At 40.7% G+C, this 21,168-nt stretch overlaps 2 protein-coding genes across 10 annotated transcripts in view; one reads left to right on the top strand and one right to left on the bottom strand.

The window, feature by feature from the left end:
- Nucleotides 1-21,168, bottom strand: part of TNIK (TRAF2 and NCK interacting kinase) — a 407,483-nt gene that overhangs the window by 258,235 nt on the left and 128,080 nt on the right. The gene's annotated exons all lie outside the window — the stretch shown is intronic.
- Nucleotides 12,378-12,999, top strand: TMSB4 (thymosin beta-4-like). The gene has a single exon (NM_001113231.3). It carries the CDS (start codon nt 12,449-12,451, stop codon nt 12,581-12,583), a length of 135 nt encoding a protein of 44 aa, NP_001106702.3. The 5' UTR covers nt 12,378-12,448; the 3' UTR covers nt 12,584-12,999.

The following is a 21,168-nucleotide window of genomic DNA, read 5'->3' as shown; positions in this document are numbered from 1 at the left end:
TCTGATGCTGGGAGGGATTGGGGGCAGGCGGAGAAGGGGACGACAGAGGATGAGATGGCTGGATGGCATCACTGACTCGATGGACGTGAGTCTCAGTGAACTCCGGGAGCTGGTGATGGACAGGGAGGCCTGGCGTGCTGCGATTCATGGGGTCGCAAAGAGTCGTATACAACTGAGCGACTGATCTGATCTGATCTGATCTCCTGTCTGTCTAATGTGTTGAACTATGCCAAGATTAGCTCCAAAGCTAGCACGTGCAAGTAAATCCTCTAGACATGGATCCTGGCTCCACCTGAGTCTGGCAATGAGAATGTCATTGCTAGCCTTTGGTCTCATCCCAGGAGGGAGCTAACCAAGACCTGCAGGATAATGCAGAGGGTAAACTGGATTGTGCAGAGCCACCTGGAAGAGTCAATCAATATGGATTAATGTCTCAGTTGAGGCAGTCCCAGGAGGAAGCCGGACCCAGTTGGATCTTGAAGGAGGGGAATCCGGAGGAGAATCAAGGTAAGAGAAATTATGCAAAAGGATGGACAGAAAGAATACAGGGAAGTGAGACAACCCAGTCTGATGAGAACAAGGAGTGGGAAAAAAATTCTTGCTCCATATGAAAGCTCTACTGGGAAAGAATGGCAGTGGGGCTAAGGATGGGGCCATGGGCAAACTTAAGTAAGAAAGGGACTTGGGAACATCATTAGCAAACACTAGGTAACAGCGGTCTTAACTTAAGAGAGCTAAATGTGACCTTGCTTTGACGTGGCAATTATACAGTACAGATGATTTTTTGTTTTCCTTCATTCTGTTCAACCAGACCACTAAGAAAAAGGCCTCACTGAGCAGAAATTTGTAAATTCATCTGGAAATGTTTGAATAGCTTTGCATCACAGGTCTGATAGTATGGGTAGAAAGCAACATTAAAATAGGAAGACAGGTTACAGATGCTAGTTGTGCCCCTCAGTTCAGTTCAGTTCATTCGCTCAGTCGTGTCCAACTCTTTGCAACCCCATGGACTGCAGCACGCCAGGCTTCCCTGTCCTTCACCAACTCCTGGAGTTTACTCAAACTCATGTCCATTGAGTCAGTGATGCCATCCAACCATCTCATCCTCTGTAGTCCCCTTCTCCTCCTGCCTTCCATCTTTCCCAGCATCAGAGTCTTTTCAAATGAGTCAGTTCTTCGCATCACGTGGCCAAAGTATTGGAGTTTCAGCTTCAACATCAGTCTTTCCAATGAATATTCAGGATTGATTTCCTTTAGGATGGACTGGTTGTATCTCCTTGCTGTCCAAGGGACTCCCAAAGAGTCTTCTCCAACATCACAGTTCAAAAGCATCAATTCTTTGGCATTCAGCTTTCTTAATAGTCCAACTCTCACATTCATATATGACTACTGCAAAAACCATAGCCTTGACTAGACAGACCACTGTTGCCCCTCAGGCCATCCTAAATGACTTGTCAGATTTAAAGCAGAAAAAATAATCTAATGAAACTGTTAAAATCTTTCCATTTCAGTGATCAATGGGAGACTGTTGGACGTTGGACTCAATTTAAACCAAAAAAAAAAAAATTATTTTTGGATGCCAAGTGTCTCACTCAAGTGGATTTTCATGAAACAGTGAAATGACAGGGCCTAAATGTAAATACCACCAAAGCCCAGGATGCTGGAAAGAAAAACAACCAGTAGGGAAAATCTGCTGCTGGTGGTCAGACCCAGCAGCACTGATGCCCAGCAATTCCATGCTCAGCTTCGGTTGAAATAACAAACTCTTTAACGAGGGAGGGCTCGTGTTCTCCGCTGTCATGGTGATGGGGAAATCTCAGCCAGCAGCAAGGGGAACTGACCGGGCAGACTTAGCAGACACCAGCCCTGGGAATAAAGTCCAAACGTGCTTCATGTTGTAGGGAGGTACATTTGTATCTTCAGAAGAAAGACTGGCAGTGGGATTCACAGCCACAGTCAGAGGTCAGCTAGAAAAAGAGCAGCTTGTGTAAAAAGCATCTGCCCTAATACCAATCTTCCTTTGCATAAGCCTCCAAACCCTGTTTCCTATTTCATTCTTTTGGCCTTTGAATTATTCAGACACAGAAATCTAAGCCTAATGTTGGGACAAGGGTATAATAGGTACGGACTTTGCTATTCTGTGCTATCTCTATGGGGAGAACCTAGAAAACTGGAAGAGCATGGCAGGCCACAGTGATTAATCCAAACTCTGCTTCCAGGCTCATCTACATCAACGAGGAGGGAAGGTTTCTTCTTAAATACTCCCTGGCTGGAGATCACACACACATTCCATGCTCACTTACTCCCCAGGGTCAAGAAGAGGCTTATGATATATGACTAAAATATATTCTCTCCACTCAATTGACTTATAAATCTAATTAACATGTTTAAAACAATTAAAAAGTTAGAAACCATGGAATGTTTTTTGTTTGTTGCTGTTATTACTGTTGAGCTTTTTTTCTTTTTACTACCAGCAGTTCCAACTCCGGACCACAAAGCAATCTGTGAAACTCAACCTTCTTTCTAAGTCTTCATATAAAGTTATTCTTTCTGGAAAAAGAAGTGAATGATAGTTTACTGAATGAGTACAGTCACCTCCAATTGAGTATAAATGGCTATTATGTCAATGGTGTAGAGCCGTTCTCAAAGTGGTCTGGGGACCTGTGAGGGTCTCAGATCCTACGGGGCAGGGGAGAGGGGAGGTACACGAAGTCAAACCATCCAAGGTATAACTTTTTTTACTCACTTCCTTCATGATTGTACAATGGAGTTTTTCAGAGGCGACGTCCCTCTGGATGACACCATCACTCTGCTGTTAATGAAACAGGTGCCTGTAGAGTCTTGTACTTTAAAAACCTCTCATAGTTTTAATAAGCATCGATAGTTATAACTCATCATATAAACAATAAACATCGATAGTTATAACTCATATAAACAAAAGATTCTGGGGGACTTCTCAAGTGGTCCACTGGGTAAAATCCTCCTTGCAATGCAGTGGACATGGATTTGATCCCTGGTCGGGGAACTAAGATCCCACATAGGTGGGGCAGCTAAGCCCACTTACCACAACTACAGAGTTCGGGAGCCCATGACCACAGCGAAGAGCTGGAATGCTGCAACAAAGATCCAGTACAGCCAAAAAAAAAAAATTTATTTTTAAAGAGGTTTTTGGAGTCCTCAATAACTTTTAAGTGTATAAAAGGATCCTAAAATATTACAAGCAGCAGAAGTCTTACTAAGAGAACGCTTCCATTCAGAATCTAAATAATAACTTTGTAACAGTGTCACACAAGCAGCTGGGTGTTTAAAAATAAAAAAGGTAAACATCCTTTAACTTGTTCCTTTAAGTGGTAGAATTCCAAGGATCTCCAGCTCTTCCTAATAGTTTGGCTTTTTCCTTGCCTGGGACTGTTTGCTTTTTCTCCTCTTGGAGAGAAGGCATTCAGCTAATTCACCGTCCACTGTTCCTCCTTTCTGTTTTTACAAATAAATCCTTTTCCTGAAATGCCATCCACATGGTCATGCACTGAGGTTCTTAATCACATATCTCCTTGTCTATTACTTAACTTCTCCCCATTGTAATGATCACCTTTACTCCTTGACTCTTTTTTAATGATTATTTCACAACCTGTTTTTTTTTAATGTGATCTATCACAAAAGATACACTTAACTGTCTCTCCTAGAATGTCTTTCTTTAGCTCCCTGCCTGGCAAACTAAAAGGTTCCCTTGCACAGCCCTACCCTCTATCTGGTCAGCTTCTTCCCGCTCCACAGACGGCGGGCCAGGGTTTGATGGAATACAGCCTTGCTGAACTACAGCTTTTGTTTACATACCGGGTTTCAACTACCATGACTGTGAGAGTTTTCTTTTTCTTCCCATTATAAATAGCATAGGAAACATGTTTGAGGACTAAATCAATGAATGAATATAGGACTGTAAATTTAGAAATAAAAAATCTGAGAAAGAAAAGGGGAAGCAAGTGAGCAAAATAACAAAGCTACACAATTACTAATTATGGTGCATTAAATCTGGTTCTGACCTTCCTGAAAGCTAAGAGAGAAGGCTAAGAAAGAAAAGGGGTTTGACTTCATCTGTTCCCTTGCCCCATCTAGTAGAATAGGTGTTTAATAAATACTCCTCGTAAACTGATGCCTCTTCTCAAGGGATAAAGTCTGAGCTCTCTGTTCAATGATATACTGAGCATCACTCAAGATGTGGCTCAAGGCAGGTGGGACTTCTTCCAAAGGAAACCTCTTCTAAAGACAGAATCGAGCTTCAGACTTTCCATATTACAACTTGCAGGATGAATTTAATGATAAAAATAAAGTTACTTCACCAAGGGAAATGTAATATACCTAAAGGAATTCAGTTTATTAGAGGAAATGCATCGAGCTTAGAAAAGTGAGATAAATTGCCAGGATGGAAAGTAAGAAATTTCATTTAATTACTTTCGTTTTTTGTATGACAATTTTTCTCAATTCATTTTACTGTTCTGTACTATTATTAAGCCATCTCAGGTTATTAATATATCTATTATTTAAATAAGGCTTGCCTTTCCAAGCATTATAGTACAAAGTCTACTAGTCCCTCATCTTATATGTTGATAAGCTGAGGGGAGAAAGCTGAGGCTGCTCTTCAAAATGACTGCCACATGCAAAAAGCACAAATATTTACCTTTCTATTTTCTTCCAGGAAGATATCAAACACATATAAAACATGGGTTCTACCCAATACCACCCAACCACCACCATGATGTTTCCCCAGAGGCGTATATCTTTTCAACTCAAAAAAGTGACCCCAAATCTCAATATCCACTCACATGAAAATTTTGGAAGGGGGGTTAGTGGTGAAAATGTAATACAAAGATACCTTGCAAACTTTATTCACAAATAAAAAAGCAGGTTCTGACAGCAAAGCAGAGAAAACTTTTTTCAACTCAGGCACTTTCTCACTCAAATCTTTGTAATATGAGAGAAGGAGAACTCAGATCATAGTACATGATGAGATCCTTTTCTGCTAATTAATATTCTGTGCAAGGTGTCTATGTTAAATTATCATCATTCACTGCCTTGAAAATGAGCTGTATTCCTTCTGCAAACTTCCCAGAAAATTCTAGGGAAAACAGAAGAAATCAATTCCCTAAGTAAGCACCTACTATGTACTAAGAAGGGCTTCCCGTTGGCTCAATGGGAAAGAATCTGCCTGCCAATGCAGGACGCACAAGTTTGACCCCTACGTCAGGAAGAGCCCCTGGAGAAGGGAATGGCAACCCACTCCAGTATTCTGGCCTGGAGAATCCCATGGAGAGAGGAGCCTGGTGGGCTACAGTCCACAGGGTTGCAAAGAATCAGACACGACTGATCAACTAGGCGCACACACACATGTGCTAGGCACACCACACATATTTTTGTCTCAGTTCTCCTAACCATCTGGGAAGTATGTCTCACCATCCGTGGTCCACAGATGAAGAGAACAATGCTCATCATAGTTAGATAACAAGCTCTAAGTCATACAGAGAAGAAAAGGGAAACCAGCATTTGATTCCAGGTCTATTTGAATCCAAGACTTGTGTTGCTTCCTCTATACTAGGCTGCCTTCTAGAAGCAATCTCTTAATATCAAGAATCTTCCCAGTGCCAACTAAAAGTTGTCACTTGCCATCTGGTTCTACAAGAATGAAGTCATCAGCCAATGCAGTGGCTGACCTTCACCACACCCTGAAAGGAGTTCAGGATGGAGATCAGGAATGTGGTACTCCATGCTCTGGGAAAAACTGGTAGGATAGGCCTTCAGATAGATATTTTCAGGAGAAGATGCTATGAGCCCAATTTCTTGCACCTCCTCATACCTAGAAAAAGCATTAAAATCATTAATGGAGACATCTGCTCCTCATGACTAGAGAAACCTTCTGCCAAAATATGTGCCTGATTGCACATATACCCCTTCACCAAAATCACATATATGCTGACTCCCACCTACCTCTTTAAAGCAGTTCTTCATTGTTATCTGGGAGGCTGTCTCCCAGGATATAGTCCTCATTTTGCCCCGAATAAAACTTAACTCAAAACTCTCACATCGTGCTTTTTTTCAGTCGACACAACCAAACATGAGACTACTGACACCAGCTGACCTAGAAATAGTGATTGCAAAGGTTCTCCAAGCATTTCCCCGCTGGCTTTCCCTGTGATTTTAATATGTTCTGTTAAATAGAACAATGCAACAATAATACCTTTTCTTTACAAGGGAATTTAGAGAGCAAAACCTATCATTTATATTTTGCTCTTTCTTATCATCTTTGCTGTAATTTAGATAAGCAAAAGCATAGCCACTTAGATTTATTTTTATAGCTGGGTGGAAAGAGGCAGGAAAAATTTTAGCAACTGAAGATACATGAAAGACCAGGAAGTGCCAAAACCCGCAAGAGTACATGTGACTTCCCCTAGAGGATGGCAAGGGAAGGTGCCCACACATTGTTGACGGGACTCTACATGAATTGAGCCCTTCCCTCAGGAAGCTGCCTGCCCACCCCCGCCACCCACTGGGCCGTGGGGAAAGGAAGAGGGAGCAGAGGCGCTCTGTCACAGTGACCTGCATGCCCTCAGCTGTCCCCAAAGGCTGCTCCAGATCAAAAGGCATGTCTGATTTTTAAAACGTATGCACCACAGGAAATGTGCTACACTTAAAATATGTTTTTAAAAAAGACTGGAAGGAAATACATCAAAAGGTTAATAGATTTACCTGGATAGTGGGGTTACCAATTGTGCATTCCTTCTGTATTTTTCTTCTTTATCCAAAATTATCAGAAAATGTTATTTTTCTAGTAAGAAAGATCTATGTAACTGTATGTAGATAGCATTTTAATATTTCCATTTTCAAATTAAAAAAAAAAAAGATTAGAAGGCGGTAGCTTGACTATACAGAACAGCTGCTCTGTGGCAGGACCCCCAAAAACAAAGGTCATTCAGAAGATTTAACTACTACAGGCACAAAACACCTAAGACATATGTGCCCAAATTGCCCCGTTCTTGGCGGGTATCCAATGGGTCAGACAATCTCAACTGAATGCTTTCAATCTTTTGTGCCAGGACTCGTCTTTTAACAGGGGTCTCCTTCCTGTTTTATTGTCAATTTTCAAATTTCTAAATTATATCCAATAAACTTACTAGTCTTTTTCATCTACAGACTTGAAATTTAATAAACTGCCCCAATTTTTTTTTTCAGCAGGAACGGCACAATTCCCAGTTCATTCGTTCTACAGCATCACCTGTGTGTCTCTGACAACATTAACTACTTTGGCTTTCACAAGATGCATATTCCTGAATTCTGGTTTATGGCCAAAACCCAGCAGCTCCCATGTGAGCACTTGCGTGAGTATCCATGGCAATTACAAATGCTTAAAGATGAGGGTACCAACCACAGAGTGCCATTAAATGTACTTCTGACCCTCAAGATCTGTGTGTGCTTCACTTCTCCATGTGGATCCTGCATGTGCACAGAATAAGAAATTACATTTCATGGAAACTGCTTTGCAATAACAAAGACAGGGTTCTGAAAATGAAGGAAGTAAAAATACAAATGTTTAGAAACTACTCAAGAGATTTTTACCAGCAGGTAGTTTATAAATTCAAAACAAGAATATTGCCTTCAAGGATTCCAGCTTGTCCAATTTTGACAAATTTACCTTTGCCATTATTTGTTGTACTGTTTACCACATTTTAGTTCAGGGGGAAAAAAAAAACTAGAATTACATTATAGCTAAAAATCAGAGAACAGCAGAGCTGCAAGGGAATTTAAAGATCTTCAACCTGCTCATTCTAAAGATTAGGAAAATTGTGAATTAGAAATGTGGAGAGAGGTGATCCAGTGGATAAGAATTTGTCTTGCAGGGAAAGTGGGTTCAGCTCCTAATTGGGAAACTAAGATCCCACACCCAGTGGAGCAACTCACCCCACATGCCGCAACCAAGACTCAACAGAGTCAAATAAAGCAATGTATTTTTTAAACGTGGAGAGATGGTGGTAGTGATTTTAGTCGCTAAGTCGTGTCTAACTCTATGGGACCTCATGGACTATAGCCTGCCAGGTTCCTCTGTTCATGGGGTTTCCCAGGCAAGACTACTGAAGTGGCTTGCCATTTTCTCCTCCAGGGGATTATCCTGACCCAAGGATCGAGCCTGGGTCTCCAATCCTCCAGCTTGGCAGGCAAATATTTTACCACTGAGTCACCTGGGAAGCCCATGTGGAGAGATACTCCATTGTATATATGTGGGAACTCTGTCAATGTTATGTTGGCAGCTGGATGGGAGAGGAGTTTGGGGAAGAGTGGACACATACATATGTATGGCTGAGTCGTTCTGCTGTGCACCTGAAATTATCACAACATTGTAAATCAACTATGCTGCTGCTGCTAAGTAGCTTCAGTCGTATCCGACTCTGCGCAACCCCATAGACAGCAGCCTACCAGGCTCCCCCGTCCCTGGGATTCTCCAGGCAAGAATACTGGAGTGGGTTGCCATTTCCTTCTCCAATGCATGGGAGTGAAAAGTGAAAGTGAAGTCACTCAGTCGTGTCTGACTCTTCGGGACCCCATGAACTGTATGTAGCCCACCAGGCTCCCCCGTCCCTGGGATTCTCCAGGCAAGAGTACTGGAGTGGGTTGCCATTTAATCAGCTATACTCCGATGTAAAATAAAAAGTTAAAAGAAAATGTGTCAAGATTAGGTGACTTGACAAAGGACATGTAGGCTGAATGGCAGAGAAGGTCCCAGGCACAGCTTACGGCTGTTTTCTTTACCTATCAATCCTAGAAAGTAAAATAAGAGAGTAAAAATACTTCCAATAGTGTAAAGTTCACTAATAATAATAAAAGGTTAATGTATTATGAAATAAATAAATACGTGGCCATGTTCCTCAAAGCAGGGTTCTGGCTTCAGGGAGAAGTGGGAGAAAAAAGATCCCAACATTTCAACAATGAGGAAAAATACATGTACACAAGGAGCAGATCCCTCACCCTAAGAGCCACACTCTCCAGGGTTAGGGATTGCTGTGTTCCCTGCTGCTGGAGTCAGATGACAACCTCATCCCTCAATGCAGCCTGTAGGCTCCAGAGATTTCCAGATCAGGAGAATCTCAACTCCAGCCTTATCTCTCTGTGTGAAGAGCTAAAGCAATTGACCTGGCCCGTCCCATCTGGCTATAACCCTGTGATTTTTGGCTGGCACATCTGAGAAGTGGTCTTAACAGCCACTGAGCATGTGAAAAGAGCTGACCTAATTATTCGTCAATAACAAAACTAGAAGATCCATGCTGACCTAAAGGCTGACCTGGAGGTTCCTCAAGCTGGCACAGCTATCTGGTTCCTGCCCCTCTGGAATTTGCATGGGGACTTACTGTAGAGTTTCACGGTTATGGTCTTAGACATATAAAAAGGGAAATCGTTGCTAAAAGTCAGGGGATTCCTGGCCTAAGTCAGCTCTGGGAACTTCATTCATTCACTGATTTCTTTATTTGATCACTCTCAAGAGATGGAGAAGGAAATGGCAGCCCACTGGAAAATCCCATGGATGCAGGAGTCTGGTAGGCTGCAGTCCATAGGGTCGCTAAGAGTCGGACACGACTGAAGCGACTTCACTTTCACTTTTCACTTTCATGCATTGGAGAAGGAAATGGCAGCCCACTCCAGTGTTCTTGCCTGGAGAATCCCAGGGACGGGGGACCCTGGTGGGCTGCCGTCTACGGGGTTGCACAGAGTCGGACACGACTGAAGCGACTTAGCAGCAGCAAGAGATGGTCCCTACATGCCCACTGGGAGTTGGGTTACCTGTCTTTCCAAGACTCATAATCTACTTGGGAAAATGCACAGACAAAACTTCATATAGTAAAGTGAAATGGAGATATGAGAGACTGAAAGAGGTCATAGAAGCTTTACAGAGTTTGGTGGTGTGATAGATCAAGAGTGAGTATTCAGGAGGCAGAAGGAGCTGAAGGGCCTACAGGCCAAGAAGGTGGGGCAGCACCTCAGATGAACGAACTTCTGATTAGTATAGCTTTCAATGGTCACTACACATCTTCATCCTTTCATTATTTTTCCTTCCCAAGTAAAAAGCATCATGAATTCCTGAGGACTATGAAAAAATAACAAATAAAAATCAAATAACAAATGTAAAGTGTTCTGAACATATAAAATGGAACACAAATTCTAACAACCATTAACAACCAAAAAAAAAAAGTGTAATTGCTGCTTTATCTTAAAGTGAGCCATTCAACCAGAGTGATAAACACAAAATGCCTGGGGAACCACGGTTGGAGATATAAGGACTAAGATTCTACTTCAGAGGGAGAAGGGAAAGGGTTATTACTTCAACATTTAGTGATTTTGGCTTTTTGAAACCCCCTCAGTAGCCACAGTGACCAAAAACACAGCTTTATGTCTAAAGACAGAGCCTTGTGGGCAAGTAAGTAATTCGGTTCAGCCTCTGCTTCCCTGGTGGCTCAGATGGTAAAGAATCTGTCTGCAATGCAGGAGACCTGGGTTTGATCCCTGAATTGGGAAGGTCCCCTGGAGAAGGGAATGGCAACTCACTCCAATATTCTTACCTGGAGAATCCCATGGACAGAGGAGCCTAGCAGGCTATAGTCCATGGGGTCACAGAGTCGGACAGGACTGAGCAACTAACACTTTCACCTTCCTTAACTGATAATGATATTGTTAATTGTAAATCCACATTTTTTCACTCTTAAAAGAGAGGCAGAACAGAGAAAATATCCTGAACTCCCCCTGGTCTTTCAACATTGAGGAGAATAAAGACAAGAATCTATTCATTCATTCAATCATTCATCACCATTCATTTATACAAACATGAAAACACTGGGCCCTAGTTCCTATGAACTTCCCTCTGGGACAGGACAGTCACTTCCTAGGGCTGCTATAACAACTTACCTCAAACTGGGTGGTCTAAAACAACAGAAATTTATTCTCTCACAGTTCTGGAGGATGGAGTACAAAACCCATGTGTCATCAGAGCTGGTTCCTTCTGGAGGCTCTGAGGGAGAATCTGATTCTTGTCTCTCCTCCACATTTGGGTGGGTGCTGCATTCTGTGACTTGTAAACTCACCACTCCAATCTCTCCCTCCCTCCTGTCTTCACATAGCATTCTCTTCTCTATCTGTGTCTTCTCTCCTCTTATTGGACAGCAGCTATATTGTATTATGGGCTTCCCTGGTGACTCAGATGTAAAGAATCCACCTGCAGTGCTGGAGACATGGGTTTGATCCCTGGGTTGGGAAGATCCCCTGGAGGAGGGCACGGCAACTCACTCCAGTATTCGTGCCTGGAGCATCCCCTTGGAAAGAGGAGCCTGACGGGCTACAGTCCATGGGGCTGCAAAGAGTCGGACATGACTGAGCGACTAAGCACATACTGGATTATAGCCCACCCTTATCAGGTATGACTGCAACTTAATTTGATTACATCTGCAGACCCTATGTTCTTCTAAAGTTGTATTCATAGATACTGGGGGGTTAGAACTTTCACACATCTTTTGGGGAGACACAATTCAACCACAACAGAGAGCATGTACCCCCACTGTAGGGTCACAGTTGGATTATCTTACCACCTTTTCCACCAAGCAAGAGGCTATCACTAATGTTAAGGAGGTTACAGCCTAGAGAGACAGAGATTTACAGATCTCTCTATCTCCCTTGCTCGTATTGGCAGTTATGGTTTTAGCTCTGTGGGTTTCACTGTGCCCTTTCTGCCCATCCCTGGCTGAAGACTGTAAGCTCCCAGAGCACAGGCACCATATCTGTTTTCTGCTTCCCATTACATTCCCATCTCCTTGTAGATTGCCACTAAGCATTTAATAAATAATTTTTGAATGAATGGATGGATGGATGCATGAGTGAATGAATTAATTAAATACAAGCAGGAATGACAAAGGCCTATGCATGTAATAGTGATACACACAACAGATCCACAGTGAGGAACAGAGAGGAAGAAATAATTGACTCTGATTAGTAGGATGGTAGAAGATTTCAAGAAAGATTGAACTCAGTCTTGCGGGATTAGTAGGAGCTCATAAATAGGTAAGGAATAAAAGGTATTCTCTGCTGACCAAACAGTATGAGCAAACAGGTATAAAGCAGTTAATCTACAGTTTTGGGGGGGAACAGTTAATAGACCAATTAAGCTGGAGCAAAGGGTACCTAAAAAATGTGAAAATACTTGGGATGAAAAGCAGCTCATAGAGGACTTTGAGCACAGACTGGTCTGAGTGCAGTTGCCACTGATCTTTGTTGAGAAGGAAGATGATGCAATCCTACCTGTGCTTCAGAAGGAAAAAAATAAAACATTTTTTTAGTTTTAAAAATATAAAATTGGGCACTCGCGGCGGCCACAGCGCAGATTCGACTTCACTCGCTTGCAGTTCGCTCCGCGCCCTCTGCAACCATGTCTGACAAACCCGATATGGCTAAGATTGAGAAGTTCGGTAAGTCGAAATTGAAGAAAACGGAAACGCAAGAGAAAAATCCACTGCCTTCGAAAGAAACGATTGAACAGGAGAAGCAAGCAGGCGAGTTGTAATGAAGCATGAGCCGCCAGTATGCACTGTACATTCCACAAGCATTGCCTTCTTATTTTACTTCTTTTAGCTGTTTAACTTTGTAAGATGCAAAGAGGTTGGATCGAGTTTAAATGACTGTGCTACCCCTTTTCACATCAAAGAATGGAGAACTACTGACAACGTAGGCCGCGCCTGCCTCTCCCATCTGCCTGTGTGGCTGGCAGGGAAGGAAAAGAACTTGCATGTTGGTGAAGGAGGAAGCTGGGTGGGACGACAGTGAAATCTAGAGTAAAAAGCTGGTCCAAGGTGTTCTGCGGGCTGTAAAATGCAGTTTAATCAGAGTGCCATTTTTTTTTGTTGTTCAAATGATTTTAATTATTGGAATGCACAATTTTTTTAATATGCAAATAAAAAGTTTTAAAACCTGAAAAAAAAATATAAAATTAAAAATAAAAGGAAAAAATATATAGAAACGATTCATGTTCATGTTCCTTCTTTATCCTCTTAAGTGATAGTTCTTATATTACTACAAGGAGTATTTTATATTTAACTGTGCATCTACTATGTATTTATTTGCCTAAAGAAACAAGAATTATACACAAGTGATTACATTTTATAGTTATTATCACGTCATATATGCCATTTTATTATATACATTATATAATTAATTATATAGCATAATTAAAAGATTATATCTGAGAAGTACTTAATAGGATGATGTCATACTTCTTAAGCGGAGAAGGCAATGGCAGCCCACTCCAGTACTTTTGCCTGGAAAATCCCATGGATGGAGGAGCCTGGTAGGCTGTAGTCCATGGGGTCGCTAGAGTCGGACACAACTGAGCGACTTCACTTTCACTTTTCACTTTCATGCATTGGAGAAGGAAATGGCAACCCACTCCAGTGTTCTTGCCTGGAGAATCCCAGGGACGCGGAAGCCTGGTAGGCTGCCGTCTATGGGGTCACACAGAGTCGGACACGACTGACGAGACTTAGCAGCAGCAGCAGCAGCATACTTCTTAAGGGCTTCCCAGGTGACACTAGTGGGTAAAGAACCCACCTACCAATGCAGGAGATGTAAGAGATGCAGGTTCAATCCCTAGGTCAGGAAGATGCCCTGGAGCAGGGCATGGCAACCCACTCCAGCATTCTTGCCTAGAAAATCCCACGGACAGACGGAGCCTGGCAAGCTGCAGCCCACAAGGTCACAAAGAGTCAGACAGGACTGAACTGACTTAGCATGCACGCATGGATGCACAGTTCCTAAACCTTTTCTCAGGACAATAACCTGGAACTGAAAGCCAGGGGAAGATGGACTATCTATCAAAGAAATAATTCATTTCACCTGTAGCAAAGCATTCCAACTTCTGAATCAAGGCTAATTTCTTTTTCTTTTTCCTGCATTTGGGCTTGGCAAGCCCACAGGCCAATAACGCTCACATCTGAGGACGTAGCAGGGTTACCATCTGTTGTTATCTCCATGAAGCACCAAGGACCCCACTGACATCTGGAGAGTAGCCAAGCCCCATTAGAGTGGGGCCTGAAGGAGATACCCCAGTTATCCAAGGAGATCTGTTCAGTGGCAGAAACTCTGCCAAATGAAGAGATATCTGTTTATGTTCTTGATGCCTCCAGAGGTCTTTGAAAACAATACAAACATTCTTAGAAAGAAGTATTCAACCATTCACTCACCTTATAAAGGAATTCATGATATGGAACTGTTAATCGAGATAAATAGCTACCCACAGGGAATCTGCCCCAGCCAGCAAGTTCTGGTTAGGTAAATGGGATACTGGGTGCATGGGGAGGGCCTTGTGAGCAGAGTGGAAGTGGCATGAAGAAGAAAGAAAATTTATTTCAGCCTCACAAACCCTACCAGGTAGGCCCCAGAATTACTCATTGATAGTCATCTCTTGTTATTTAGGCTATAAGACACCAGCACAGTCAGGACTGTGTTATGTCTCATGCTGGTATTTAAGTCCTAGCACTGTGCAAGCATATAGGTGTCCAATTAACATAAGCTGCCAGGCAGGAGGGTCTCAACCTTAAGCACACCCACTACATATATTAAAGTTACATATATGAGTGAGTTTACCTCTCCTACTGAACAGTAACCTTCCAAAGAAAAGAAAGGGTGCTTGTTTATTCCTAGTACAGTGCCTGACACTTGGAAAGTATATAATTCCTGAGCTTAAGGGCACTTAAATACCTTGCACAAAGTTAAATAGCTAATTAACAAGAGGCTTAGGTTTGAGCTACATCTGTCTTAATCTATTAATGAAACCTATGCTTTTTCCTACTACTTGGTTTGGCCTAAACCTAGTCTTATGAAAGGACTAAGATACCTTTGGAAACAGGTTAGCCACTGTACTCCAATCTTGTAAGACAATCTGTGTAATTACTTACTATGAGTATCTCAATCATTTAATGTCCAGTCAAAACACAAGGATAATTTAAACATATGCAAAACACATACATCCTAAATACTAAGTCCAAGATGTCATTTTCCAAAATATAGATTTTTAGGTACTAATGTTCCTAAATTTCTGTTTAGAAAGGATCAGTTTAGGTGGGCATAGAAAGTTTTAGAGAAATCCAAAGCAAAAATTTTAAAAAATCAATTCCCATTTTATGTATAGTTTAGTTCCTATTAGGAAATATTGTAAATTTCCTGTACTAACCCATTCTCTTAAAACTCCTAACCATGTTCTTAAATTAAGACAGACCGAGAATAACCTTTCAAAGATAATTATTTTTAAACTGCATTTTCTCACATGGCCTATGGACTGTATCCTTTTGCCAAAAGATTAAAAAAAAAAAACAACTGAAAAACCAACTTCTAAAATGCACTAGGCTTCTTTTATAAATCCTCAAATTAAGACATCTTATTTCAAGCATTTATGCAATATATTTCATTCCAGTAGACTGCAAAAATTAACACTCTACCTACAAATATATCAATAATGAGTATAAAAGAATATTTATACTAGACTCATTATGTTAAAAAAATACAGGTAAAAATAAAAGGAAATAAATTCTATCTTGAGGAATACTTTATCCTTATTTACTTTAGAATTTTATAGAATTATAGAATGGACAACATTCTGTAATTTTTTAGAAAATGTTATCACTTTTCTGTGGGCAGAAATTCCCCACAGTTGATCTCTAACCATAGTCTAGAAAAAAATTAGCATAAAGACATGTTAATATGACAGATAATGTTCTTCCCATTACTGACAAATTTACAAGTTTAACTATTATAGTTTATAAAAGACACCTTTACCATCCTTTCTTGGAATTGTTGATAAAAAGTTTTGGGAAGATTTTAGGAAAGAGTTCTAGGGCAAGATATTCAGCGAACTTGGTTGGTTGGTTGGCTAGTTGGTCGGCTGACTAAGTAATTAGTTGCTTGGATAAACAAATTCTAAGTGTCCATCTTGGATTCCTGAACCAATAAAATGGATTTCTGAATATTTGATTAAAGAATCAAGTTTCTTAAAACCTCTTCAAAGCTTCAGTTTCTCAAGAAAGTCAATGAAAAGCATTGGGACCTTTTTAAGGTACCAGAAGTTAACAAGGAAAATGCCCTAAAAAAACATCATCAAGAAATTCTCCAGAAGGTTATAATCACCTTGTTGTATATTTGATCCCTGGGTAGGGAGGATCCCATGAAGGAGGAAATGGCAGCCCACTCCAGTATTCTTGCCTGGGAATCCCATGGACAGAGGAGCCTGTCAGGCTACAGTCCATAGGGTGGCAAAGAGTCAGACATGACTTAGCACACACACACATGATCATGATGTGCTAACTACTCTAATATATATTCCAGTGATGTCTTCCAGAAGCATCAACTTAAGAAGGCAGGATGTCTTAAGTGTCTGCTTACCAGGGAAGTAGGTTTCTACTGAAATTTCAAACATTTATTCTTACAGGAATTTGGAGAGATCCTGAGACGCTTAATAAAATGACTCTGAAAGCATCAGAAAGGACAGTCATGAAGTATACTCAGTATTTGATGGCCAGTGCCTGCAAAAGAACCTCATTCCCAGAAGAAGTTGACCTCCTTGGTATATTTCTTCTCTTATTACTGATCAGGGCTTCCCAGGTGGCACAAGTGGTACAGAACCTGTCTGCCAATGCAGGAGACATAAGAGACATTGGTTCAATCCCTGGATGGGGTAGATCCCCTGGAGAAGGGCATGTCAACCCACTCCAGTATCTTTGCCTACAGAATCCCATGGACAGAGGAGCCTGGCAGATTATGGTCCATAGAGTCACAAAGAGTTGGACATGACTGAAACGATTTAGCACATATACACACATTAATGATCAAGTCAAAGGAAAGGGGGCCTTCTATGAGCCCCTTGGCTTCTTCCACATTGGCCTATTATACCTGAGTAGCTTACCTGTTCTATAATTAGCAGGCAGTGCTAAACAGAACAAAGATGTTCTGATTTTAACTCACTAGTTAAATATCCATGATGACATTCTAATGTGTCTTATCTTTTGTCTATAGAGTCAGTAATAGAATCATATAAACTGCTATTAAGGATTTTGAAAGTGAAAGTCGCTCAGTTGTGTCCGACTCTTTGCAACCCCACGGACTATATAGTCCATGGAATTCTCTAGACCAGAATACTGGAGTGGGCAGCCTTTCCCTTCTCCAGGGGATCCTCCCAACCCAGGGATGGAACTCAGGAGATATTGGTTCAATCCCTGGATGGGGTAGATCCCCTGAAGAAGGGCAGGTCATTGCATTGCAGGTGGATTCTTTACCAGCTGAGCCACCAGGGAAGCCCAAGAATACTGGAGTTTAGCCTATCCTTTCTCCAGCGGATCTTCCCAACCCAAGAATGAAATCGGGGTCTCCTGCATTGCAGACCTTCCTGGTTCTTTACCAACTGAGCTATCAGGGAAGCCCAAGGGACTTTAAAGATCCACAAATAAAGAGTTAAATCCAGAAGATGATAAAAATTCAGTAAAATTATATATTAAGGGAAACAAAGAAACGGATTTACCTGTATCACCATCAACTTCCTCAGGTTGAAAATGTAATGAGAAAAGAGATATGATTAAGTTTTATGACACTTACAGGGAAAAAGTATTTCTGATTTCAGTACTATCTGAAAGGATATAGTCACTATTTCTTTGTGGTTCAAAGGTAAGAGTTTCCTATCATCAAGATTTCCTTCTCAAATGTGTGATTCATGAAAAATGAAGCAAAAATACTTAATGCATATCTATTTTTTTGATTTGAACAACAACAACAAGAAACTTGTTAGTAGTCTTCCAATGAAATAATATTAATCCCAAGTGATTGGACACCACGCAGAGTAATTTTACCTGGTCCTCACATTTTTTAAAGGCCTTGTCACCTTTGTAAATAACTTTCCAAAAGATAGGGCAAGCAAATGGCATTTTAAAGAGGTTGTGTTAGAGAGAAGAAACATATTTGGTTATTAATTTTCTCATTATTGTTGGTTTGCCTAAACAGGACTGGCTGCATGTCTTTGTCCAACATGGAGGACCAAATGACATGTCAGACTCTACAGGCAGCTTCACCAGGAAGCAAGTATCAGACACAAGATCAGAGGCTGTGACACTTGTAACTAGGATCATTCCAATTAAAATTAGGAAAGAAAACAAAATAATAAAAACAATTTTTAAAACTGTACCATAGTGAAATAGGAGAGAAGAGAACAACCATTTCTTTAACAACAGCTGTGCAGACTAATTAAAAAAAAAAAAAAATCATTCATATACTTTCAAAACCACTCATTCCCAACTGCTGCCTTCATACTGGCAAATCCAAGAAATTCAAGACATGTAAACAAGAATAGATTTGCCCTTAAATCCCAAGGTCAAAGGCAGCATCTGTTGCTTCAGGGTAAAAGAAAGGCTTTCTTTTTGCTGGCTAGTTCATTGTGTGTTTTTTTATTTTAACAGAAGAAAAAAAGTAAATGCATATTTTCTAAATGTTTCCACATTACCTTTAGGTGGTACAAAGTAGAAAAACCTGTATAAAAGAGAATAAACATCCAGTATTTTGATATTTGAGTTACATGGATGAAAGCCTGGCCCTGCTGTGATTTTTAAAGCTGACAGAAAATATTATTTTCATACCAAGACCCCCTCTTGCCATTTGGCTATTTAATTATTCAAGGAATTTCTCTGCTTATAAAGATTAATAACATCAACTCAAGCCATTTCTGAAAAGCACTTTCACCTCCTGTAGGAGACAGATGGACCACAGGAAAACATCCTATCACATTACATACGGGCAGACAAAAAGATTTCAGATTACCAGATTAACACAACCAGCAGGGAAAGAAAGGGAGAAGTAGCAAGATAGGAAATAACCGACAAATGGAACCAAATATTCTTCAGAGCCATCATTTTGAAAATAAACATAATTTGGAACCCACTGTAATTCAATTTTACCTGTTTCAAGCTTCCAAACCTGGCTAATTACCATAAATGTCAGTTCCAATTTAACCAAAGACTTTGAAAATCTAGTGGAACCTTATTAAAACACATTGGTATCAGGGGACCAAGACACCACCTGCTTTCAAGGTCTTTTGTGTGTTAGTGAGAAATGTGTTATGAAACCAAGTGTATGCCCTGGACCCACAGTAGAGTAGATTGTGGGATTTTACTGTACTTTCATGTTATTTTAATTACCAGCATCCCCCGAGAAGACATGCTTGCTCCCACAAAATCTAAACACTTCCTATCTATCAATTCTCTCATATATGAACGGACTTCCCAAAAGTATTTCCAGAAGGATGTATATAAAAAGATTGCAATGTCATTAAAATCACAGACGAACTGTATTTGCAGATTCACAGAAGCAGGTGGCATTCACTTTTTCATGAATATGTTTCTAAAAATCAAACACTTACTTTTAATTCCACAACTCATACAAGGATCATTCTCATTTTCAAGTAAATAATTCAGAAAAAAGTCAAGTACTGCCCCTTCATCAGTCGTGCTCTCAATTCTCACCAATAACCCATTATCATTTACTAAATACCTTCCAGAACTGTTTACAAGCATATATAAAATACATTTTTGCATAATGTGCTTAAAAAAAAACTGGGATCGTACTGTATTTTCTACAATTCCCTTTCACCATCCCAAGTGGCTCAGAAAATATACCAAACACAATCTGAAAACTCAGTCCTTCTACCACAGACCTATGTGGACACAGAGGCAAGCATGCATGCATACTTAAAAAGAAGTGGTACCAAAAAAAGCTCCTTTGTCTCTTATTTCAGCGGTTAGCTACATAGGAAAGCTATAAAGCAAAAATGCCATTTTTTTCCCAACAAAGTTTTTACTTTGGTACTAGTTATTTTACTTTAGTGCAGGACATACCCAACTGTGGCCAGCAGGCAAGATCAGATCCAGTCTGTTTTTTTGTACAAGACCACCTGTTTTTGGTACTAGCCAGTGAGTTTAAAATGACTTCACATTGTTAAACATTTGGGAAATTTTTCCTTAACGGATAATATTTTGTGACATGTGAAAGCTATATGAAATTCACATTTATGTCTGTAGATGCAGTCTGACGGGAATACAGCCATGCTCATTCCTCTGCCTATTATCTAAGGCTGCTCTCATGTTACAAGGGCAGTAACTGAGTAGGTGTGACAAAAACCCAATTCCCAAAAAGCCTAAAATACTTACTTTTGGCTCTTTACAAAAAGAAGCTTGCCAACCTCTGTTTTCGTACATGAGATTTATTTCCCCAATATCTTACTCATGAAAGTTTTTTTATATGCCATGTGAACACTCTTTCAGCGGGTAAAGATAGTCAGAAGTCACATGGGAGGCAGGAGTACAAAATGGGTCTCTTAACCCAACAAATAGGTAATTTGCATACAGATCAAGTTCCAGCTTCAGTCAGCTCTAAAGTCTAATTCATTCGTCTTTCTGTTGAGCACTCCTGTTCCAGGTCAGCGCTGGCCACCGATGATTCCAAAGTCAATTAGATGGACATCAACTCTGCCCTCAGGGACTTCCAGTCCAATATATTCATTACACTTGTAAGAAATTACAAAAGCATAGATTGGAGGACTGAACGTGGTCTGAGGGGTGGGATGGCATTTGAAAAGATATGAAATAATTTCAGTATCATCAGGTTGAAAACTCTGAAAACACTGTGTAGTTGCTACCCGCCCCCAAAATCAAGTAGCAATGAGAAAACCTGCCACTACCCCACTATCTCTGTGTTCTCACACTCTGTTCTTTATAAGCTTTTATTTAAAGCAAAAGGAGCATTGAACCTCTAATGAGATCTCTATCCAGTTTATGACTCATATCAAAGTCTGAGTGCACCACCAACAGATTGCGAGGGCAAATTTTCTTTTTAGTGTGTGTTAGTCACTCAGTCCTGTCCAAATCTTTGTGACCATGGACTGTAGTCCACCAGGTTCTTCAGTCCATTTGCATTCTCCAGGCAATACTGGAGTGGGTTGCCACTCCCTTCTCTAGGGCATCTTTCCAACCAAGGGATCAAACCCAGGTCTCCTACACTGCAGGCAGACTCTTTACCATCTGAGCTACCAGCAAAGCCCTTTTTTAAATGTATCTAATCTAATCT

This window comes from Bos taurus, chromosome 1, assembly GCF_002263795.3.
Source record: "Bos taurus isolate L1 Dominette 01449 registration number 42190680 breed Hereford chromosome 1, ARS-UCD2.0, whole genome shotgun sequence".
In the NCBI taxonomy this organism is placed as follows: Eukaryota; Metazoa; Chordata; class Mammalia; order Artiodactyla; family Bovidae; genus Bos; species Bos taurus.
This window is presented reverse-complemented; position numbering and strand designations above follow the sequence as displayed.

Bases quoted from the DNA above. Each gene is read 5' to 3' on its own strand.
- TMSB4 (NM_001113231.3), top strand. From the start codon at position 12,449: ATGTCTGACAAACCCGATATGGCTAAGATTGAGAAGTTCGGTAAGTCG.